The 26300-nt window shown below is 43.9% G+C and overlaps 1 protein-coding gene across 1 annotated transcript in view; it reads right to left on the reverse strand.

Annotated features, from left to right (window-relative positions):
- arhgap5 (Rho GTPase activating protein 5) overlaps positions 1–19164 on the reverse strand; it is a 36997-nt gene extending 17833 nt beyond the window's left edge. The window contains exons 1-3 of the mRNA XM_080784864.1: positions 18933–19164; positions 8656–12649; positions 6752–6905 (exon numbers count right to left, since the gene is read on the reverse strand). Of these exons, the coding sequence (XP_080640990.1) occupies positions 6752–6905; positions 8656–12417 (3916 nt within the window). The 5' untranslated portion in view covers positions 12418–12649; positions 18933–19164. The remainder of the gene's footprint in view (positions 1–6751; positions 6906–8655; positions 12650–18932) is intronic.
- Positions 19165–26300: the final 7136 nt, after the last annotated feature.

Raw genomic sequence — 26300 nt, forward strand, 5'->3', positions numbered from 1 at the left:
GGGAAATTGGTTTGCAGCCAGATCATAGTAAAAAATCACACAAGTGTGAACTGAGTGGTGCAATTCCTCCCCCCCCCCCCCCCCTCTCTCTCTCTCTCATTAGAGACACAGAAGTGCACTACCCCTCTCTCTGTTTCTGGCGCCCCCTACTGCTATTAATAAGTCACATACTCGTGCTCACACAAACAAACAAACAGGTACACAAACAGGTGGACATTGCTGGTTGTAGGAATGGTTGCACCACTCAAAAACACACAAAATACACACAACAACAACATTCAAACAAGACTAAGAACAGGGCACTAGAAGAGACAGATAATTCATGACATACAGTAGTAGCAAAGTCAGCAAAAGTGCATTAGTGGGCAGTATGTGCAAAGGGGCAAGAATAAGGTGCTATTTGCTGTTCAGCAGTTGAATAGCAGCCGGGACAAAGGATAGTTTGAACGATTGGTCTTTGTGGCGGGCACCCTCAGCCGACGACCTGAGGGCAACAGTTCAAACTCAGACCGAAGTGGGTGATCCGATACCTCCAGGAGGGAGGAGGTTCTCTTAAGCATCTGCATCTTGTACAGATCTTATGTTGGGCTTGGGTTCTCCCAGAAAATCTTACTGGCCACTTTGACGAGGCTGCTCAGCCTGTTCTTGTTTGCTAGGGTCAGATTACCGTACCAGAGAACAGATTCAATAACACTTCTATCAAAAAAGAGTCGTCATTACAGATGAGACATTAAAATAACGCATTTTCCTCAGAAAAAAAAGACATAACATGAGAGTCAAAGGAGAGTTTGTTGTCCAGAACGACACCCAAGTATTTGTAGCTCTCTACGACTTCAATTTCTGTGCCCTTAATGAGTGTAGGAGCAGGACTGGGAGGAGTCCGTCTAAAGCTGATGATCATGTCTTTTGTTTTGGTCACATTTAGCTGTAAGAATGACTTGTCACACCAGGATATGAAGTCATTGACAACTGGTCAGTTCGAAGGAATGCTCCAGAACATTTGTCACCATGATTGCTCCTGCTTCTATTGATCTATTTTACTGATGGTTGTTCTGTATAAAGTTCCTTTGTAATTTATCCTGATTTATAATGTTGTTAGATGTGTTGTTTTTTGACTGTATTTCGTGTATTGTAAACTAAAGGTGGTGATGATGATGATGATACATGTGTATGAATGTATGGTCAGATTTCTTCAGATTGACTATAATGCTCACATTCAGCAGCAGAGTGAATAAACACCCATGGATCAAACGAATGACAAAGAACTTTGTTCCCAGAATCATATTATATTCACAACATTTAGATGAAATGATCATTTAACCTTAAAACCTTTAAACAGCCACAATATGGCCATGGGTACGTTTAACCTTTTCAAAAGTCGACTGGATGCACCAGATCAAAACTCAGCTGTGTCGCACATGTATAGTATATGCAAGGAAAAAAAATGAAGATCTGGATTGTGTCCACGTAGCTATGCACACTGACCTCAATGCAAGCTGTCTTGGCTTGTGGTCTGGATCACCTGTTTGGTCTGAGGAAGAGCTAAAACGCTCAAAATATCACCCACCTTGGGGGTAATTTATTAAATCAACTACAGGAGCATGATCCAGTGGGCAGACTCCGTTTTTTCAATTTCCTCAGTACCGGCGAGATCCGATCTTGTAGAGTACAGAGTACAGAGTACAGACTGGCACTGAATAGTGTAACCATGGCCCCATGTCTCTCTTTCCATCTATCTCTCCATCTTCCGCTCCTCACATTACTGTAAGTGGGCAATAGGTAACTGCCAGTGGGAGCTCTCAACACATCCACATCAAATGACCATTTAATCACTCCTCTCGCATATCTCCCTCCTCCTCTCTCTCCGCCTCTCTTCCCATCCTTCATTCCAGATGCCATTTGACCTCTCTAGGGAGCAGAAATCATTTAATAAAAGCCTCTCTAACAGAGAGACTGTTAACAGTCAGTCATCATGCCGCCGTTAGTTTTCTGCCAGACTCAAGGACGTCTGAAGGAAGTCGAAGTCGTCTTCTCTCCACGGTGGAATGCCTTGTATTCATGATAGACCAGCATGTAATGTTATTTAGTTGAGCCTCTCATACAGAGCAACTTCAAATAAACACAATTAGCATACGCTTCAGTTCCTAGATCCCTGCTACAAGTACAACTGAAGTTAAGAGTCAAAGAAGTTAAGAACCAGAGAGACAGTAGACACTCAATACTCCTGAGATCCTAGAGAGGTTGTCAAAAGGAGAATGCCAATGCAAGAATAGGCATTTCCCACCGTCCATCTCATTAAAAGGCAAATATACAAAAGACGATTGCACTGCCTACTCTCCTTTGAAATAATAATATCCAAACTAATGAACCCTCTGCCGTGTTTGAGAAAGTATACTGCAGTATCTGTGTTGAGGTGAGCAATTAGAGGATGGGAGAACACTTCATAATTGATTGGTGGTCGTGACTCTCTGGACAAACGGGAGGAAGGTCAGGGTCTATCGTTGCGCATCAAAGGGTAGACACGACACGCAGACTGTGTCACATGTTTGCACACATGCAGAGATAAACACATATTCTCACATTCAGACAGACATACACGCACACAGACAGAGCCTTGTTGGCCCCTGTGTTGTTGGTGCCCTGAGGCTAAGAACATGCTGTGTATGTCACGTCGAAGTAAATGTTCTATGTACAGACACAGACATAAGATACTACACCACACAATGCGTTTATATAACATCACCAGCTTCTAATTCCGACAGTACCACAAACACTACCAACAGTACTAGTAACACACTACTGACAGTAACAGCACTGTTAACACTAACAGTACTACTATAGCCTTGGTCCTTTTATATAAACAGTACCAGTACCAGATATCTGTAGAATAGAAAAAGGAGTGCTTAACTGTTAAACTAAGGACTTTCCACCACTGCAATGCCTTTCTTTATATTTACAAAGACACAAACAGTAACACACAGCTCTCGTTCATTTGGTCGGTCCGATCCAAATTGATAAAACGACAGCACACACAGAGATGAATTTGAGACATCCAAAGGCTATAAGACTCCAAATCAAAACAGAGCCTTGTTTCTCCCCTTGCCAAACTTTTACTTTATTTTTTTAATAATATAGTTTTCTTCAGCTAGACACCACACACTTAAGGTACACACACATCCTTATTATCAGCCACTTCCAAATGCCACATTGAGACTGCGGCATTCACAACAACAGAGGAAGAGGAGGGAGGGGAGCCACATTAAATAGCTGCTGGGGGAAGGCCATCTGAAGTCCTTACAACTATTACGTAGATCACAACTATTATGCTCATACACATTCAGCTCACAATACTCTACTGTACCAGTAGCAACGCAACCCTAAACTACATACATCTAGGATACATTTAAGCTCCTCTCCAGCTGACAAAGAGAAGTGTTCTTTTTAGAATGACAAGAAAAGAGAACCAGGTTTGTCATAAAGCCAGTCTCTTTCAGATAAGTCGGCTCATTCGGGCTTGCTCTATGAATGGATGGTCTTCTAAATATAATGTTCTAACATAATATAGCTTTCATTCAGTCCACAAGGCTGCTCCTAGTTTGAATGTGTAAGGTAATGTAATTAATAACATTATCGTTATTGGTGTTATATGTTGGAATAAACATCCCATTGGATGCATCTGGATCCATTGGCAAGATTCCATGCGATGCTGATGAAAGCTGCCATAAAACACAGTCACCTACCAGAATAAGGTTTTGTGTTCAGTATTATTAGTTTTCATATGACGATCCAAGAGCACACATTAGTCAGCAAGGAGGCTGCTTACAAACCGGGTTTCTGACGAAAGTAGGAAGGTAGTGGAGAGTTAAATCCAACAAACACAGCACAGGGACTTAAAACAGGCTTCCACAGCGCAGAACATGAAATCTCCAACACAATGTCATATGGCTGGCACACACACACACACACACAAGTGAGTGTGCATGCATGAGCACAGGCACACAAATACACACAAACATACACAGCAACACATCCGTGCACACACGCAGTCAGACATACAGTAATGCACCCCCCCCCCCACACACACACACACACACACACACAGCCTCAAGAGAAGTTCTGAATTTTGTTCATGGCCGCAAAGAGGCTCATGGAGATCCAGTAGTAGGGTATCGAAGCCAATGGAGAGAGGATTTAAACAGGATTCAACTGACTGAACATTACTATAGTCAACACTTCCCTGACTGAACAGTGTGAACACTAGTAATCAACGTCCACAGTCCACACTTCATTATGTTTAAAAATCTTTGAAGATCTTCGTCTATAATGATTGGGACGCATTGTTTGCATACTTGCAGATACGTTGTTGTCAAAAAGGTCAAGTAATGGAGGACGCTACACACAATTCCGCTATATCCAGGGAAGGGTTTGGGTCGATCAATGTCGATATTGTCATGTTTTCTATACATTTTCAACGCAACAACAGTCTGAGAACAATCCCATGTTCTCACACCAACACACTGTGTTTCTGGACACGCTGTCCATGATGACATCAGTGGTAAATCCCTCTATAACTATGAGAGAAGCATTCTTTGGTGTCAGTCAGGCGAGAGGCCAGATACACTGACTGCAAAGCCTGCCCTGGCCTTCAGACTCTTAAGGCGGTCTTATCAACAGTTTGGCTTGCGTTTCATCACACAGCCACCTTAAATGTTTAGTTTCAGTGACCATAGCATTTAAAACAATTATGGGGCTTATATTATATTGTAGGATACTGTATATTATACTTATTTAAAAAAAGTGTGTTCAATATTAATATTCCCTGAGCTGTACGGGCGTACAAATTTAAACTTTTAGGCAATAGAGCAACGAAGTCTGACGTCAATATCGCTAGAGAGCGCTATAGGTCCACGGGCTTGTGAACTTTTTTAATTGCATTTATAATAATCCCCATAGGGCATACGGGGACGTTAGATCGCCTCATAAGAACTGTGTTTGAAGAATAAACAAATTAAATCACCCCGGCCATTTCACTGATATGGATATTAAGAATAAACTGACTGTGAGAAAACGCTAATGTTACTGCTGCCGAATTACTTAAATTTTCGCTGACTGACTGTCGGGATAGTTATTCTTATGAGACGACTTTATGGAGAATCCTCCATAGAGAAAATAAATCTGCGAATCAAGTGGTGAGCGAGTGACGTCAGGACTTCGGCGCTCTATGACTTTAGTTTTTGTTTTTCTTACTTTAAAAACAGCAGAAATGTACAAGATCACAGCTCATCACTTGAGCTTATACATCTGCTATTTTTCATATTTTCTTTAAGTGATTTAGAACATAGGTTCCCAAACTTTTTCATGTCAAGGACCCCCAAATTGACACTTATTAACTATCATTTAGCTGGGGACCCCATGGAACTGCCTCAGGGAACCACATTTTGGTGTTCTAACCCTTCTGGACGGGAACCCCTCTTGGGGTTCTATAAAGTATGTACAGATATGTACAAAATGTAAAGATTTTGATGCTGCTACATACATATTTGAAGTTCTTCGGAAAACTTAGGTCAGGATTTAGAAGCCTCAGTTCAAAATGGGTTAATGGCATTTCTATCTCGGAGACCCCAATTTATATTGTAAAATCAATGTTAATTGTATACAAATGTACACTCATACATTTGTACACTCTCAGAGTTACAGACCCATAAGGGTCCATTTGGTTCCAAACTATCATTTAGCTGGGGACGCTCTGGAACTTTCTCTGGGGGTCCCCGGACCCCACTTTGGGAACCACTGATTTAGAAGGCATTCGGCCTCAGGTCTCAATGGATTTAAAAGATGAAATATGGACTGGTACATTTGGTACAAGGTCTCTGCCCAACAGCGGCGATATGCACTCTAGATAGCGTTAAGGTAGGATAGTGTACCAGCTGCCAAGTGTCAGCCAGAGCCATGACATCAGTGGGGAACTCCTCAGTCTGTGGCAGAGACATTCCTCAGTGACAGCTTGGCAGGAGGCCAACCGCATTTCCAGTCTGCCTCGCATATTCCACAACATAGCGCACGCACGCACGTCGCACGCACACACAACCCCTCCGACATGACACTGAATGACTGACTGAAATGCTAAAAGGTTGGCTGGCTGACTACCGGTAACTGACTGGATGGATGGAAGAAAGGTTTGCTAAGGGTGTGACTGACTATTTGACATCGCTGACGGACTAGCCATCCGGTTGGTCTGCGTGCAAGTAAGACTGCTTGACAAATAATATGATTGCTTCAGTGACAGACCAGAGTTTGTAAACTAACGACTATTTAATGAACGAGTGACCAACTGGTAGACTGAATGAGCGGCTGACCACAGCAGCATTTACGAGTTCATTCATTCCATCCATTCCACATCCATTCACTCAGATCAAGTACTCCTGTGGAACACGATGCCCCATTTTCACACACTGACTGCATAACCTCAAACACTAGTACCTTTAAAATCACACACACACACACACACACACACTTTACCCATAGAACGAACACACACACACAGCACCAATAAAAAGGCACCTGGGATCAGAGCATTAGCAGACCTGTACCTGCCAAGAACACAAAACCGCAAAATACAATTGTGACTAACCTAGCAGAAAAACAATCAAAGCAAATCAGACTAAGGAACACTTTGAGGGAAGCAAACAAATCAGGAATAGCTAATAAAATAACACTAACAAATACAAGTTTTGTTTTTTGAATTACTCACCGGTGCGTTCAATATAGTCAACACATTTCTCGATGAAGAGGGGTACGGGTCGTTCGTGCGTTACCAGGTTCTGCAGGGGGACCCCAAAATAGTTACTCTCCCAGTTCCTCCTGGTGGGAGGGTACAGAGGCTTGGGGGGTTTTCCTGATTTTGACTGAGAGAGAGAGAGAGAGAGAGAGAGAGAGAGAGAGAGACAGAGAGAGAGAGAGAGACAGACAGACAGACAGAGAGAGAGAGAGAGAGAGAGACATGCGGGAGGGTAGACAGAAGCAGGAAAAATGTGTCCAACAGAAAAACAGACAGACAACAATGAAAAGTAATAAAGACAGCAAATTGAACAGGGGAGTGATAAAGGGAGGGGGAGCCAGAGGGAGGAAGAGAGAAAGAGTGAGAGAGAGAGGGAGGTGGAGAGAAGAAACAAGAGAACACAGGCGACGTTATTCAAAGTGAAGCAAGCAAACAAGGTGGCTGCTTTGATTCTCCCACAGTTCTCAGTTCTTCAAAGTATCCGAGGAGCCCACAGCGGTTTGGGCTCTCTAATTGGCCAAGACACAGGATAAATAACTTCCATTTTGTAGAGGAGCCTCTCTCTGCATTTCTTTCCTTCCATTATCAAAGACTGTTTTTAAATGTTACAACAATGCCCATATTCATGGCAGCTCTGTAGCTCCAGGGGCTGTTTTTTCACAGATTTGCACACTAGCTCTATCTGATTTGTGCCACTCTGCGTGTAAATGCATGAGTGTGTTCAAGATTCTTCACGGTAGCTTCCAAGCTGAGTGTTGAGGGAGAAAGGTCTCTCATGACATGCACGCACAAAACGTACACACAACAAACAAACATAAGTCGTGTTGTCTTTGTTCCTCGCTTCTACCGTGTGTGTGTGTGTGTGTGTGTGTGTGTGTGTGTGTGTGTGTGTGTGTGTGTGTGTGTGTGTGTGCACGCTTGCGTGTGTAAACCATTGATTTGGAGCCTGCTAGTTACTGGCTGAGCTGGAAAACAGATCTTAAATCATTTTGATCTTGTGACCAATCAGCATATTTCAATTAAATGAATTTAGTCTAGACAAGGGTCCCAGGCTTGTTTAACAAAATGGCACGCACGACACGACACGACACAACATGACACCCACACACACACACACACACACACACACACACACACACACACACACACACAGCTATTTGTTACAAAACACTCTTTGATACTGTGCATCTAGTTCTTAATGTGCATCTATAGCCAAGTGTGTGTTTGTGAAAACCACCACATAGAGATACCTGACCTAATTTGAACTGAATCTAATTTGCAAGACAGGCAGGCTCCACCTATGGTCACCATGTGTGTACTGTTTATAGATATTATATTGGAGTGTGCAGCACCCAACTGATAGCTGCAGCTTGTTCCTGTAGTGCTTCTTTCCACCACTTTATCATAGATAGCCAATGTCGTGCAAAAATAAAACTTAACCCATTTAGGCCTGACCTCAAAATCCAGTTTTCTGAAATAAATATTTTCACGATTTTTCAAAAATAGCAGACGTACAAGCTCGTAGCTTGTAGATCTGCTATTTTTCAATAGCTAAATTATAACATAATGTTTAAAACACCAAAAGGGGTTCCCGCCCAAAATGGGTTAAGTACCGTATATTCATCAAGGTCATCAATTAAATTGTGTTCTTTCAATAAGCAGTATTTCAGGATTGGATACACATTAGAAACTAGATGCACAGTAACAAAGAGTGTTTTGTAACAAATAGTTTGTCACAAATAGCACAATGTGAATATTGAACCCCATGTCTTATTAATGTATTCATTCATTCATGAAGCCATTGTGCCTAAACTGTCGTTTAAACGTATTATTTTGTTTCCGTCATCGGTTAGTGTGCATGTGTCAGAGAGACTCACCTTCTTCGGTTCCTTCGTCTTCTTCTTCTTCTTCATCTTCTTGTCGTCCTGCTCGGGGTCGGAGGTTATGGCGGGGTTGTCTATCCCTCCCTTCCAGGGGTCTGCCGGGGACAGCAAGGGGTCCTCCTCGCTGCCACGGTGGGCTCTTCCCTTCTTCTTCTTATTCTGGGTGGCGGGTCCGGTATCCTCCCCATCGCTGTCCGAGTGGAAGCGTCTCTGGTAGGCCTTGGTCTTCATGAACAGGATCTTGGAGCGGTGTTTGTATTTCGACGGCCGCCGCCCAGCCTGCATCCTCCGCTCGTAACCGTTCTCCTCCTCTCCTCCTCCCAGAGTTCCTCCTCCTCCGTGCAGGACGTGCCGTCCGCCGAAGGAGTTCCTCATCTTGAGGATGCGGCTGTGTGCGTCGTCGGGCACGGCGTAGATGTCATCCGTGTAGCCCGTGGATTTCAGCAGCGTGTCCACAGGGTCGGCATAGTTGTCCGATGTCTCCACATCGTCGACGGAATGAGTCAGGGTTCCCCGCGGCGTCCTGCGGGGAACATTCCTCATTCCGGCCTCGATGGTCTTCAGCAGGTTGGGGTCCAGCTTCTTCACGTCTCCACGCTTGGGCACCGCAGGTTTGGGTCGTACGGGCGGAGGCACTTTGTGGTTGCGCTCGTGTTCCCCAACAGGCGTGCTATGCACTGAGTACTCGTTCCCTTCCAGGTCAATCCGGTATGACTTGGCGCGCTCACTCGGTGTCGGCAGCAACTGGACGTCGTCTCCAATGGGGCTGTAGGGGGGTGGAGCCTCCGTGTCGTCCTCCGAGTCAGGGTAGTAGGTGTACGCCGGGGAATGGCTCCCACCGTGTGGAGAGGTGGGAAACACATCCTCTCCCGCGCCCCCCATGGTGGCACAACTGTTGGGGCTGTCGAACATGAAGGCGCTCTCAATGCTGGTCTTCTTCTCCAGCACCTCGTTGAAGAAGGGCGTGAAGACCTCCGTCTGCCGGTGGTATTGCGACAGCGAGTACAGCGCGGTGAACTTGGCGGCGATCTCTGTGGCGATGTGCTCACCCTCCGTCATCAGCTCCTTGATTGCGTCGTTCTCAAAGAAGTCAGCCTGGCTGTCCGTGATTGCCACCATTTGGACGGGTATCACATCTTGTACCTCAGCCAGGAATGCCCTCAATGTTGCCATGGACGCCTTGCGCTTGGCTGAATAAACGAGGATGTACCCATGGACCAGCTCGTCTTTGCGAATGCCGATGGAGGTGTGGTAGGAGAGCACGGTGACCTGGATCCTCCGCCGGCTGTCGCCGATGATCTTGTCCAGAATGAGCGTGTTGCTCTGGCCAGGCTGACCTGCACTGCAGCAGTGCGAGTCCAGGAAGGGTGAGAGGATAAGGTCGACACTGAAGGGGTCCCAGCACATGGCACACATCACTATCCTGAGGTCAGTCTCCGACATGTCCTTGATGGAGGGCAACGGACTCATCACGTCGAAGTTGTGCTTCAGTCCCTCCAGGACAGCACGCAGGGCCTGCTTGACCTGGAACTCGTTGAACTTCCGCGGGAAGGCGGCCGAGGGGATGTCAACAAAGGTGCACTGCAGCTTGTTGGCCAACTGCTGGCCCTGGTGCCTCAGAATGGGCATGTTCTTACACACACTGTCCCTCTGATTGGCTAGAATTAGGATGAAGGGCAGTGGCTGAGCGAACCGATCTCTCCTGTGCTGCGATATCTCGGCCCTGATCCGACCTATGCAGTCACCGACGCAGTTAAGCGATTCAATGGAGTTGAACACGCAGAAGCAGCCATGTGGCTTGAAAGTTGAGACCCAGGTGTGGCTGAAGAGCAGCGTAGAGTTCACATCCACCGGCAGAAGCTCCAGCTCGTAGATTTTCCCATCCAGGGTGTACTCGTCATCCGTGGACTGAGCACGGATCTCGTTGGCCAGCTCCTGGGCAAGCCCCTCCCTCCCCAGCAGACAGAGATTGATCTTATCGATGTTGGCACTGTTGTAATAGAGGTTGGAGCGGCCATGGTCTAGCTGAACTAGTCTGTTGGCCAGAACCTGCTCCACTTTCAGATCCACGCAGGTCTGACCGCTCAGGCACGTCTCCTTTGTGGGGTGATAGACAAAGCCAATGTGTTTGAGGAGGAGTGACTCCCGGTCGGGAGCAAGTTTCTGCAGTGCCCTGTATCTGGGTTCCTCGTTCAGCACGCAGTGGATCTCGCTCATCTTATCACAGCTCGGCGTGGCATTCAAATCTAGGTCATAGAATAGTTCTGCGTGCTCGAAGAGCATTTCCTGAAACTCTTCCTTGGCCCTTTCGACTATGTCATGTTGGTGCCTGCTGTAAACGTCTCTCCTATCAGATTCTGTGATATACTTGTAGGCCTCGTCCTCCATGACGAAGCACATGACCTCCTCCCAGGGCTGTCCAGCGCTGATGAAGTGAACCCTTTCCAGCGTCCTCTTGAACCTGTCCTTCATCTCCACCCTCCGCTTCTCGGACAGCAGGTGCTGGACGTGGTTGTGGTAGATTTGCTCGCCGTCGGGAGTGTTCAAGAGGTCAAAGGGCACACGCCGGTCACTATTGTTGATGTGGTCCGTCTCGTCCCACGGCGTGTTCTCCAGAATCACGAACCAGTACTGGAAGTCGGGCCGGTTGCGGATGAGTTCCTGTGCCTCAGGCCAGGTCAGGTGCTCAATCTCGTCCAGGTTGTTTAGGAGGTTGTTTAGGGTCTTGGGCAGTGTGGTGAGGTACTCCTCCCTCCTTCTCTTGATGTGCTCCTGCTTCAGCTGAGTGATGTGCTTGGTGTAAGTGTTGCGGGCCTTCCGGGAGCCCTCCAGCGTGATGAACTCCTCAAAGTCCGGGTGGCCCTTCAACGAGTTCATCACCTTGTTCCACGTGGTGTGGTAGTCCCTCACCATTTGCACTACCAGCTTCTCATACTTGTCCGTCACAGCAGCCACCTGATGCCGCAGGGTCTTGTAGGCATCCAGATAAGCGATGGTCTTGGGCTTCCCACGCGTCTTGTCAATTTGCTGGAGCAGTGCGTTGAAGCAAAGCTCCACGTTGATATTGTAGCGCGACGCCGTCTCCACGACCAGGAGGTTCTTCTTGCTGGCAGCGAATGCCTGCAGGTCCCTTAGGTGCTGGTCGACGCCCTCGTCGCACTTGGTGGCGGCGACCACAATGGGCTTCTTGGACTTGGCCATTTGAGAATACAGGCTGCTCACAAACTTCATCTGGTCATCAAACCTCCTGTTGCAGCCCTTACTGACATCGATGCACAGTAAAAAGCCGTCCATGTTTAGCTTCCCGTCGGGCATCTGCTTCTGGTCGAAGTCCTGCTCCAGGCCCAGTTGGTCAGTGCAGATGTACATCAGCTTCTCCGCCGACTGTAGCTTAGAGGCCGCAGCACGTTTGGTGTATGGCTGCAAGTTGGTGCTTCGATGTGGAAGGAACGTTTGGTCGTCAATAAACTCTGTCTGCTCGATGATCTGAATCCGGCAATCCAATCCATCGTCGCCCCGGTGGACCACTTCCCCCCAATACAGGAAATGATCATTGTTGACCACGCGGCCCCCAAAGTCTATGGTGCTCAGCACCGAGGTGTGCTCCTGGTAGTAGCTATCCGCGTCAGGGCGCACATATCTGTTGCACAGGCAGGACTTGCCCACGCCACAGTTCCCCTTCTCCTTCTCTGTCCCCGAGAGGCCAACCACGCTGACTGCGAACGTCGGAGGGCGAGCATCCTTGTTCTTGGCCATTATATCGCCCCGCTCATCGCTACTTGGTCAACCCCAGGAGAAACGTTCCAAGAGATCATACCAGTTCCATTTGTCAGTGTGGCTGCTGCAGGGTCAGGTGCATCATGGCTCTTCCCTTTTGTAATGGTGAATCCTCCTTTCCTTTCAGCTTTATTTACTTTTTTTCCCCTCGCTATCCTAGGTCTTCTTCAAGCTGGGATAGGGCAGCTGGGTAACTCCTCTTATCACCTGCCTGCAAGAGAAAATAAATCTGAATTAGGAAAACTTAAAAGAAAGAAATCATAACCTCTTATAAATATGTCAACATGACTCAGCCGTAACCATATAAGAAGTTCCCAATGTAGCTACGCCCAAATATGGAGTGAGTCAGTCTCCTCCATACATGGGGACAAAATGTGGAATACCCATATATTGGCCTATACTGATGACATCAGGGATCTCCATATATGGGCATAAAGGGCAAGGACTGACAAATAAGAGATTTCCATATACGGGCATATCGGCCGGACCTAGTCTAGATGAAACCCCCTAGTAATATACAGTATTTACATAATACAGTTTTTTTATTAAACTACTGTACAAAAATCTAAGCATGACAGTAAAACTTATATAAGTGCAAGGGACCAGTAATTCAATCAAGGCTGTGCAGTGTAATTTTTCCCCTGGCGGAGAAAAAGTGCTTTCAACCAATTTGTGCCGAGGCAGGATAAAAATGGCATGCAACTCCGGCCCTTTGACAGTCACTGACCTAGAAATGATTTGCTTCACTTGTGTGAGAATGAAACAGAGAAAATAAAACAGTTCATAGTTTTGTCTTTTATCAACGCCGTTGGCACAAGTGTGACACCAAGGTAGCTCTGGTTCACTGAAAGCAGCTCAGATAAATGGTAATAACTGCCAAGTGAATTGTGGCCCTTGTTTTTATATTGAAGAATGATGGCAAAAGGCCAGCGATTGTGCCTGAATGAGTTGGAACAGCTAGTTGCAGCAAGATAACATTGTTATCAGGCGTCATGCCTGATATATACTTGGTTGAGTTCCATGTCGTGCACTGAAAATAGTAGATATACAAGCTCATGACACATCACGCTGTGATGCATAGTTTGCTTGTAGATAGGCTATTTCTCCAAGTTCACAATCCATTGCAGATCGGTGGTGCTAGACACAAGAATGCAAGGTATAAATCACCCTTCAGGTCTGAGAGCTGCAGCTGAGATTAAGAATGCTATTTGTTTCCAGAGTTAGAGCATCAGTGGATTTTCTCTGGCTTTTATAAGGGCTTTAGGTGATGATAATGTCACCAGTGTTTTAGTTTTGGCACCGGGATAAGGACCTTGAAGACTTTCTAAAGTGCACACAAAAGCCTTTAGGAACTACCTGAAAGCTGCTGCAACTGATTCACAAGCTATGAGCGAGGGAAAAGGCAGGCAGTAGAACTCATTAAATGTATCTTCGCTAGGAAATTATGCAAAACTCACTTTGACTCACTTTGACTATGTTGACTCTAGGTTGAGTCAACATAGAGATACAGTAAGTGAGGGAATGGGGTACAAAGAAAGCTTGTTTGATAATAATGATCAGCTATTTTGCCTAATATTAAAACCACAATGTATGATCACAAATCACAATTTTTAGATTATGATTATTAGTTTTAAGTTTAACCCATTCTGGACTGACCTCAACATCTTAAAAAAAATCTTCTAAATCCTCCAGTTTTCTGGATCACGATTTAAAAAGAAAATAGCAGACCTACAAGCTCAGATCTACTAGCTATGAGCTTGTAGATCTGATCAATAGCTAAATTACAACATAATTTTGTATTTCTCAAGTCATTAACCCAAAATGGGTTAATGACTTGAGGAATACAAAATATAAATGTATCCTCCAGTCATTGCAAAAGCAATGCAGTCAAATGCAGCAATATTTTTACCAATATTTTAACTTAATTAAGTTATGTAGCAATGCTTTGCAGAATGACACACATTTGACTGGGAAGGCCATTGGTCTATTTTCAACAGGGAATATTTCCTGGATGGATCAGTACCTGATGATGGTAAGGTCACAGGTCTTGTGACATGATGACATGGTGTCACAGAGCAGACACACCAACACGTCAGTCAAGTTTATGGGCCTAACCACCAACTACTACAATGGCAGAGTTCTTGCAATCGCCACACCTGAGCAAAATAGACAGGGTGTATCGTTACCATGAGATGCTTACAGACACTAAAGTAATCAACGTAGTTAGTATGCATAGTTAGTATGTATAGAGAAGACCTGAACAGTATTTATATACACAGTGAGGCAGCAGAACTGAGTGGCTTACACACATCAGATTGTAAGTGAATCAAACATGAGCATGTCATTTGTATTCTCTTTCAGCCTGTCAGAACTGGAGGGGGGGGGGGGGGGGGGGGGGTTGCATCACAAGGCTGTGAACGCCATAATAAAATCAAGCGAGATGTGTTAGGATCAAATTTACGGTGGCTGGTGCACATTAGATAGACATTATAAAGTCAGTTAAGGGAAAGTACACCCAAACGCAGCAGTGAAAGCAACTACCACCAAGCCTGATGTCAAGTTAACCAAATGCTGAGGCTGATAGACTATATCTGTCCATCAACCACTTTGGAAGACAACCAACAATCATTTAGAACTTAGAAGCAATTCAATTCTATAAATCTGGTAAATACACTCAAAAGCCACAGTGAAAGCAACTACCACCAGCCTGATGTTAAACCAAATGCTGTATCTGTCCATCACCCATTTTGGCAGGGAACCAACAATAATTTAGAAGCCTTATTCAATTCTATAAATCTGGTAAATTAATTAAAGCAGCTGATGAAATTTAGCCTTTAACAAGTACAGCCTGTAGACATAATTGTTTATTGTCAGCAGATTGTCCTGCATATACTTTGGTGGACCGGCTGTCTAGAAATAGGCTAGTATACACAGGGTTCCCCAATTAATTTTCCTCAAGGGCCATATTTTGATTAGGGTACCAGGCTGGGACCCCCCCCCCCCCCCCCCCCCCACTGTCGCAATATTGCTTGCTCTGGGTGGGATCTCTGTCGGTCCTTTGCTCTACATGTAAAGTGTCTTGAGAAACCTTGTTGTGATTTGACACTTCGAATCGAATTTAACTGAATACATAACTAATAGCAGGTCTGAGGTCACAATAAATACGCCAGTCACATCAATATAGTTTTGTACCGATTCTCCCATCCTAAACTGTAAGGATGAAGTCTAGACAGTGTTGTTGGGGAACTGGTCTTCTTAGGTTCGTAGACCTTGACCACTTCCTCAATGACCCTAATGTACGCAGCAAAGACCTCACCTCATCCTATCCTAGATCACACTATGTCACCAGTAGCTAAAAGCGGCATTTTATGTCCCTGCTAAGCTATTCATTCGGAGCCTGTGATCGGGATTAAGGTATCATTTGGCAAGCTGTATATAGGTTTTACAAAAGGATTGGATGCTAGGACACACTCATACACAGTGTGGCAACACTACTCAGAATGGCAACCCTGCACAGTATTATCCTTAAGGTTGATTTAACACCTATTTGTACACTTTAATTTAAAACCGAGAGCTGTGTACAGTCACCTTAATTACAGGAAATAACTGTGCAATTAGAGTGTAACAATAACAAAATATATGTGGTCAAATGTGAGTTATTACAGAGAAAGGGGAGATATTTCCTTTCTATTCACAGAAGCTTTTCTATTTGTAAACAAAGCTCTGAATATCTCAACGTGTCTGTCAACCTACCCTGTAACTATAGTCACTCAATGTCAGGTGCATGTTGTCCTAGTTGGCAACATTACAAACACTTTTGTCAAACGGTGTAGTCTATCTTGTTGTCTCTGAGTTTCTTCTGTTGTTAAACTGCTCGTCAGTGGATCCCCAGAGATACACAGAAAAAACGACACCCCTTAAAGATATTTCAAGAATTCTTGAAAATACATTCAAGTAAAGCTTGGTCCAGACAAGATCTTCATTCATAAACAAGTGTCCTACAAGCGACGGAAATTGACTAAATTAACTGTTAAGGTTATTTACTGTAGCAGATACCCTTGTCCCGACTCCCAATAAACGTAAAAGTACTGCCATAGAAGTGCTGAGCCGTGTGCTCAGACAATGTGTTGTCCTCATCACGACAGCATCACTAAGGACAGACAGAGCTAAAAGATGACACAGTCTGCTATATAAACTAAAAGCTTTATTTATTTCTTCTTGATCAAGAAAGATTAGATATATTACAGAGGTGAGTGCTATAGTCAAAACAAGGACTGTCAATCAGTATATCAAGTAGACAATAAACTGTACTATAAACTACCAAAGTACTGGAAAGGTTAAGCTTACTGAGACATGTTTTACTACACAATCTAGTAGAGTGGCAGAAAACACTAAGATTCAAGATCCAATTCCTTTATATCACATCATGCCAACTGGAACCTCCAAACATTGTCTGGCAAGGTCATCTGCTGGTCAAGTAACAGTATTGTAGATATTCTAAAGCAACATTGCATTTAGTTTATTAACAGTTATGTTGATTATACTGAAATTCAGCCCTTATGGATATTAGCCAAACCAGACAACTACAACTGGTCAATTGTGAGGAAATTAGCCTAACAATGCCTCAAAATTATGATGTAGCCTACATTATCATAATTTAGTCACCTTATTGGAGAAGTTTCTCAAAGGGATTTGTTTACATCGGTAGTGCGAATTGTGAAAGATGCAGTTTAAGGTGATTTACTATGGACCGGAAATGGAGTCTATGAATGTTCCAAAAAATGCTTGCAGGTAGACAATAATTTCAGCATCCCTATTATGTTATATCTTACGCAATTCTTGTCTCCCTAAAAAGGCTCATAATGAAAAAGGTTAACTTTAACATGCCACTGCGGAGACAGTGTGAAGACGGGTCACCAACACTGTTAAAGAAAAGTCTGGTGGCAGTTGGTATCGAGGCTAGGTGGCAGTAGCCTAAAGATAAAGTCCAATACAAATCGTGACAGTCTATGGACAGAACACACGTCACATTTTGGTAATGAAGCAAGGTGAGGATGGTAAAACGCAAAAAACCTGTCAATATCAACACATGCGGGATTGACTCTGAAAGCTAGATTCTCCTCCAACCAAACGATGTTAATTATAGTCATTTATAAACATTATTTATGCCCGTTCACACACCCAGATTGATGGTGTAAATGTTATGTGCCTTTCTTCATGGACACTAGTGGACAGGCTTATATCTTGACCATTGACTTATATTTTGACCCATTGTGCTAAAGATACCGGCGACAGCTACCAAATACCAAGAACCCCTTCTACTCTCACTACATCCTATTATTAAAAACATAAGTCAAATATGTCTTGAACTGCTAAAGTTAAACAATCACATATGTGATAATGTAACTAACGCTAATGTGGAAAACGAGGAGGGGAGAAAAGTCCATTTGGACGCATTATAATTCCGTTAATGTTGGAAGCCTTTTTAGGCAAAAGGATGGCAGTTGTGCTAACATGTAACTGAATAAAGCACAAATATTCCAAAAAGGAAACGAGGCTCATTGAGATGACATTGTTCAAAGGGGAAAGAGGAGACTTCAGGAGGGGACATAATGGGAGTTTTTGGCAGCAAAAGGCACTTAACTGAGCTAACGTTAACGGCGTTGGTTAAACCTGCGTCAATGCACCATGTTACAGTTTAGCGAAGACGTCATTTCTCATGGCAGTTTGTTAATTTTAATAATGTCATCATTTCTCCTGGACGGGGAGTGGACCCACACCGACCGACGGCTCTCATTACTCGGCCAAAAAAGCGTTCACACAGCGATTAGCCGTTAGCACTGGCTAGCCCATAGCATGCCAAGAGGAGAGCTAGCAGTGTATTACAGAACAATGCATTGTATACGCTGTGAAATTCACAAACCCGGCCCCACAAAGAGTTATAACACATATGCATCTGTCTTTTCAAGGATGCGGTACGTTGATGACACACGGGCTGGTTTAGCAAAGGCACATTTTAACCCAGAGATTGTTGAGCTAATGTAAAAAAGTCGATGCAGTCCCGTCCAGTTGTTACACCGAGATTTGAGACCCCCCGAATTGTGTGACTCAAGAGTATCTTTGCTGTGAAATATATTTCAAGTTTGTTGTTCTAGGGTGCAGCCAGGTGTCACATTCTTGGTCGAGCTAATCGTGTTACGAAAGCCTGAAAAGGCTGTTTTTATTAGTGCCATTTGATTGTTTTCTAACTTGCCAGTTGCGTAGAGATGAGATTTGTTTAGACATTTCTCATAGGATGCCGATAAAAAGTAATTAAGCCCCATCAAGTGTAACCATTTTCTCCTTATAGGCTAGAGTGCATTTTGCTTTGATGATACATTTAAATGTAATAATAATAATGCCGAGACAGCACATGAACCTCTGAAGTCACATAATTCGGATGAGACACCAATTTCGACGTAACACGGCTCCAAATGCATTCCCCTACAACCCACCTAACATGGTCGCTCCCAGCTCCAGATACCACGGAGAAAAGAAGGCATTCCCAACAAAATTGTTTCTTTTACAATCCACCCAGTGCGATCACGTCTCCACAAGTAGTCCGAGTCAATATGAGGCTAAAGTGTAGCCTTTCGGTAGTCCAAAAAACGGATCCCTTCCCTATATTTCGTGTTATTAGTGGTATGCGTTTGTAACCCGAATCCTGCTGCTGCTTCTTGCTGCTCCCTCCCCTCGCATCCCAGCCAGGCAGTAATGGCGACTGATAGGCTACACCTCTCTCTCCCTCCCCTCCCTCTCCAGCAACTTTTCCAGCAGGGCTCGAGGGCACACAGCAATGTGATGTAATTATGTCAGTGATTTATTTATTTCTTTTTAACAGAAATTGCCATTATGTATCATGCATGGAGGCGTCAGGCGTAGGTGTGGCATTATTGTGACATTGCCGCCTCGGTTCTAATCTCATCATTATCACCTTCATAAAAATGAACTCAAGTGAATGAACTCAATTGAATATCATCCTTAAAATATATTTAAATAACTCATAACGACTGTGCTGAATACAACATCGTCATTGTTTGTGACCTCAGGACTTATATTGGAGCATCTTGGAAGTTCATGGCCTGTGATTTGGACGTTTATATGCAGAGCCAACAATACGTATGGTTAGCCTGTATAGGTTACCCCTGGGGCCTGGGCCATGGCATGCGTTGTTAATGATGCTGTCTTTGTAAATTGCAAGTAGGCCTACATCTTGTATTGCATTTGTCAATATCACCTTCATTGTTATCATTAAATCTCCTAACTTTCTCCTAATTTAGTCCTTATGCAAATTCCCAGTTTTTCGCCTCACGTGTAGTCCCTGTCACTAATGCGTAAGTAAACACTGTAGGTTGGAGAGGCGGTATTATATTTGTCAGTATCAGCCGAGAATGTGAGAGTATCACCTCAGCAATTGATTGCTGAGGTGGAGCGCAACACCCAAACCGTGCTACTCATATGATGAGTTGGCACTTGGCAGTGCCCAGGATCGACCCCATGACCTTGTGGTCATGTTGTGTAGAGTGTAGACAAGCAAGCGTGTCTTCTCTGGTACACAATGAAGTCACCATGCCAATGCTTTTTTTTACACAATATTTTCTAGACAGTGAGGAGTTTCGCTGGGAGGAGGTAACGTATGTAGAGGAACACGCTATTCAGTTCTGAAGAATCCACACCTCCGCCCGGGTAATTGTGTTCATCGGAGTAGCTGACAGAGCCCGGTGCACTGTGGACTCGTGGAGTATTGAAACCCCCAACCTCTGGCAGTGGGCAGAGGTTTACCCCTATACGACCCAGACCCCCCAAATTGGGTCATCTATACTATGACATACTTTCCACATAGCCCATAAGAAATGGTGAACTAACAGAATGGATGTTTAGTTGTCCTAATGTGAAATTGTCTTGCACTTCAAGAGCTACTTCTATTTTAATATTCAAAAGTGATCAATTTACTTAACACACGTGGTCAGCTGAGAGTTGACTGATATACATGTAAGGCACTCATGTTCTTTGAAAACTTGAGTGCTGGCTATCATGCCTTACTTACATGATATACTTACTATTGACTGGAGTTTGTGTTTGCATTCCTTATCAGTACTAACATAGTCCTCTCTTCCACTGCTGACCGCTGAGCAGCGCTGCTTTCTTGAGCAGTTGGGTGTAAAGTCTGGGTCCAGGGAGAAAAAAAGCAGGGAGCCTCTAGCTTTTAAATTCTTAGAAAATATGTGGAAATACCCAATATGTGTATTGTCAGCTACATTACTGCTGCAAAGTGGTCTTAAATCATTCTCTGTATCATGTTTGAGGTTTTTGGAGAAAGCTGCCATTGGCAGGAAGTGACTGCTAACGGCCAATACCTTCTTCTGCAAGCAAGCAAGCAAGCAGTGCACCATCAGCAGCTCAGTGTGGAATCTGCACATTTTTCATTTTCTGTCAGACTTTCATGTGCCATGCCTTTCTTGTTTGTAAAATACTGACATTGCATTCCCCCCAGCGTGAATTAAGTTGTCAGTGGGTCTAAAACTTCTGGTGTCAGGAGTCATGACACAGCTCAGTGAAACTCCACATAAGGGGCAGAAGGGGCCCTTTATTATCGATTTACAAAGTGCAACAGATTATTTTTGCATGTATAATCCACTCTGCAGACACACGCATACACACATACATTTGATGAAACAGAAGACAACTCCTTGAATTCAGCACTATAGCCAAGTGGCACTTTTTCGTGCTGTTTCGAATCTTTGGTGTCATGGCACAATTCAGTGAGACTCAACATCAGGGGCAGTGGCCTCCAACTCCGTGTGGGGGTTCCCGGGGGGGGGGGGGGTGGGTTCCCAGGGTGCCGGCCCGGTTCTGGCGAGCCGCTCCGTGTCTGAAACGGTTGAGAAATGACAGAGTTACCGTGTGCCGGTCCCTCTACTGTACCTACTGTACTGTCACTGTACTGTACTGGCACACCTGAAATCATCATATATACAGTTAATATGGGCGTGTGTGTGTGTGTGTGTTAGGTTGCGCACAGGTGGTGATACCATTTGTTCAATAACAGGGGTTTCCCTTGTCTATCCGGCTCTTTAGTGAACAGAAAATTGCATTTTCAGGTCAGGATATCAATTTAATCAAGTCATCAGAGAGAACTCATACAGGATAAAAAGGTGAAATTGGAATTGATGAAACAAAAACAAAACGTAAATAGATTAATATTGGAACTGGAATTTGCTGATGAATTGAGTACAATGGACCACAATTGAGTAAAATGTTTGTGTTATGCTTTTAGCATAACACATATAAAAGTATAGCTTAGTATGAACAAAACAAAAATCACTTACAGCACATTTCAAGAGTATTGCTCCTAAAACTATAAGCACAGAGACATATACGGAAAGTGCTGAAAATGACACATGGTTTGGTAGTCCATATCCCACTCTGAATCTGAATACGCTTGTCCAGTCTGTTAGCCTGCATGATAATCCTCCATGCAGGGCCCCTTATTCTGAGCAGAATTCATCAAGTCCCACAGGTCAGGGTGTATTGTGTGGGTCCGTGCTCTGTTCTCTGGGTGTGTGCTCAGCTGTCCACCCAGCTCTGATTGTTACACTGAGAGCCGCCAGGGAGAAGCAGGAAACTGGCCTCTCTCACAAGCCAGATTCTGTGTATTTATATCTCCTCTCTCTCTCTCTCTCTGTGTGCGTGCGTGCGTCTTTCAGTCTGTCTTGCCTTGTCCTATGGTAAATCCATAATAAATACAGAAGCTGTGAACTTGTGAAGTGAGGACAGTGGAGTGAGGCCTCACTCACTGGACACACAGCAGTGTTTAAGTCAGTGTAAAATGGACCTCACTTGTATTTCTCAAGGAAGGTGGGGTAGCCCCCAAACCCACCAGTTAAATAATGTCATGTATATCAAGAAATTATTCATATGTGGTTGTACTGGTACGACTACCAATGTACTGTACTTAAGTTCCCACTGAGCAGGCTTTCTCAGCTGGTCTGGGCATTTGAACCAATGACTGACTGGAGACCTCTGGCTTCTCTGCCCTCTGTCTTTCACAGTCTCGCTCCCATATACTCCACAGTGAAAAGGAGAGATTCCATGAAGATGTAACCTTTAAAATGAAATAGTCTTTCAGGGAGTTGTTATACTGTCGTTAATGGTGTTTGTTCTGCATGTTAAAGCAGCGGTGTCTCGCTCAGTTTAATTTAAAACCATATACTTTGTTGACCGAAGTCCGCCATACTTGGCCCCCTTCTTTTTAACCCACTACACAAAATCTCTTGCAACACGTTGAGCTTACAGATTGTCTATTTTCGGTGAATATTTTTGCCAAATGTTGCCCAATTATGAGATGCCCAGAATAGGGAATAGGGATGGTAAGGTTCAAGTGGTAAATGTGAATACAGTCAACCTATTGTGTGCAGGGAAAGTCAGGAGAGAAAGGGAGGGAGGGAAAGGGTGAAGGGATGGTCAATCTCTAATTCTTTTTCATTCTTCATCACTCTTTCATTCCATCTGCTGGGCAGGTGACAAAGTGTGTGAGTGTTGGGGGACAGAAGACCAGGAAAGTTAGACAAAGGCAGTAAAATATCTCTCTCTCTCTCTCCTCCTCTCTATGTCGGTCAGTCTTTACTGTGTGTGGGGAGAGCCAGTGGGCGGGCCCAGAAATTATTCCACCGTTCTATTCTTGTACTGCTGCCAGCTGTCAATCACATCATAACCAGGAAGTGGAATTGTTGCCTCAGGCTGTTGTTGGTGCAAACTGTAAGTTACTCACACTCACCTCTGGGAGAACAGAGAAGTCTGTAAAACATATACACGTGCACATGCATTCACACTCGCACACACACACACACACACACACACACACACACACACACACACACACACACACACACACACACACACACAGGCTCCTAGCTACTGCTTCCTCTAAAATTATTAACGGACATGTTAAAATTATATTAACTATAGCCTACACATGACAGTGACATGACATACCTTTATTGATAGTATCAAGTGAAGAATGACAGGAAAGAGGGAGAGAGAGAAGGGGAGAGACATGCAGCAAAGGTCGTCATGAACGGGACTCGAACACACGATGCGCTTTCAGGCCAGAGCCTATATGTTTTTAATATTATTATTATTATCTTCTCTAGAACTGTTTCACACGATAGAATTTTTTCCATTTTCTTGAAAAGTAACGACATTTGGACATACATTTCCACCCAACAGCTATGATTATATCGAAAGACATGCATGTTAGATGCATTCTCCTGCCGGTGCCCTTGAGCAAAGGCATTGTCCTTATAGATCTGGGGCTGCTGGTCCCTGGGAACCAGAGAATGGCAGCCCACTGCTCCTAAGCATTGAGATGGAATAAATGCAGAGGACAAATTCTGGGCATGTGTGAATGCACACATGTACGTAAGTACGTTAAATGTTTCATGTGATGCATAGATCTGTTTGTTATTAGCTTGTAGATCACTTCTATTTTCACTATTGACGTACAACAAAGTATATGGATTTATTGCTTAACCACTTAAATCCATATACTTGAAAATAGTGGTGATCTACAAGCTCACAACACATCACAATGCGACATTCTGTGAGTTCAGTAAATCCTTATTTTGAGCTAATTATAACCTAATTTCACAACTTATGCCAACCCTTCACCTATTTTTGCAAAATGTTCCCCAATTCTTTGCAGAATGTCCACCAATTGTGATATGCCAAGAATAGGGACGATAGGGTTCATGTACTTAAAATAAATTTTTACTTACTTGGTTCAACAGTGGTCTAGAATTAAGGATGTTTGATCCATTTCACCACACCTCTCAGTGTGTACCACTACCTTCAGTAAAAGGAGTAAATCACTGTGACAAGATTAATATTGACCTTTGACTAGTATACCATGTGCTGGAAAGAGAGTCAATAATAGCTATTCTCCCCTCAATTCTATCTGATCTATTGATCTACACTACAGTATGCTACATACTCGGTCTCGGTTACAGATATTATAAACGCAGTGTCTTCTGTGTGTGTGTGTGTGTGTGTGTGTGCGCGTGCGTGTGTATAATCTATTGGGTAATTCTAGTCAACCAAAGTATGCATCTGGTTGTTGCTGCTGAGTTGGATGCACGCACACACACACATCCCTCAGGACCTTTCTCAGCCTGAAATAGAATGACCCTGAATCATTATAGTTGTGTGTGTGTGTGTGTGTGTGTGTGTGTGTGTGTGTGTGTGTGTGTGTGTGTGTGTGTGTGTGTGTGTGTGTGTGCGTGCGTGCGTGCGCACTGCACATGTACACATGTCTGTGTGTGCACACTCTAGTCTATATGTACACACATGCTGTATAAGGAACCTTTAAATTCAGATTATTTCAATTAACTTCTGCATAATGTTCTCATACATGATTGAATCAGCTCACACACATACATGTAATAATATTGTAGAATTTATTACCGGTAATCCAATGGCAGAAATTCAGTTTCGGCTTCAACCAGCTTCATGATAGCTGCTCAGGTGGTAATATTGATCGCTTGGGGGGAGAGCAGTTAGAATTGAACCTGGGACACGTTCAGCTCTGGCCACACTAATACATGCACGTACTGTATGCAGCCTACTGTATGACTTTGAGAGACTGCACAGACAGAGGAAGCAGCAGTGTATATCACTTCATGAGCAAATGATGAACGAAAGTAATTCACATTTTACATGTGAATGTAAAATGTGAATACTACATTATAGTTAAAAATCCCCCACAGACACTGTTACTCCTGATAGTATGAGGCAGCATTTCATCAGAAACCAGGCTTGCTGCTGCCTGCTTCACAGGTTTCCGCCTTTGATCCTTGTCCCCAGAGGGATATGCAAAACAGGCCAGCTAGCTACTGTGTAGCTACCTCCGTGCCGGGAGCAATTTCATAATAGAGCACACAATTTCACAAACACAGACTGGGAAGTAACTACACCCGTAACATTAGTGGTACAGCATGGCTTATTTGCTGATGTACTTGAAGAAGACAGGAAGGATCGAGCTTGCTACCTCCTCACCGGGAGGGATTATACAGTGCTGAGAGTATAGGCCTATAAAACAGATTGTATTTTAAATCTATAGTCTGGGACTCATTGTATATAAAAGCTTGCTCTATGCTGGGAGGGATTTTATACTGAGATAAGACAGCAGACAATGTTTAAATACATTGTTGACTTGAATAATTATGTGGTATGTACAACCATATTACAGCTACTGTAAGATATAGCAGACATGCATAGCTTGTACAAACTAATGGCAATGCTGACATGCTATGAATTATGCTCAGCTACTCTAGCACCAGCAGAACCCAGTGGGAGAAACAGCTTAAGTTTTCTCTAATGATGACTGTGGCTTCAGATTAAAAAGCATGTGTTTTGTGGTTGATTTACTTTAGTTTTGAATACATTAATAATGGAATGCCAACAGCAGCCACTGTCACTTCTGACACATTAAGCCTGGTGCTTCAGTTTGCTAGCTGTCACCATAAAAAGCTCCAAGTGACATTTTCAAAGGACACAGAGATACAAGCGTGCAGAATGCACTCATCATGGTAATAGAACAGGACAGCATACTGTACAAAATACACTGTTGTTTTATATGATCTATGGCCTTTTCTATTAGTACATTATTACTCCACCCTGGCTAGTACTATGGCCAGGGCATGCACGCACGTACGCGCGCACGCACGCACACACGGAAAGGAACGTTCTTTTTGTTTCACACATTTGAATACAGTTAAAATACTTGAAATAGAAATAAGAATAGACTCAAATAAAATGGATGCATA

Source organism: Protomyctophum bolini (genome assembly GCF_963924005.1).
Source record: "Protomyctophum bolini genome assembly, chromosome: 15".
Taxonomy (NCBI): Eukaryota; Metazoa; Chordata; class Actinopteri; order Myctophiformes; family Myctophidae; genus Protomyctophum; species Protomyctophum bolini.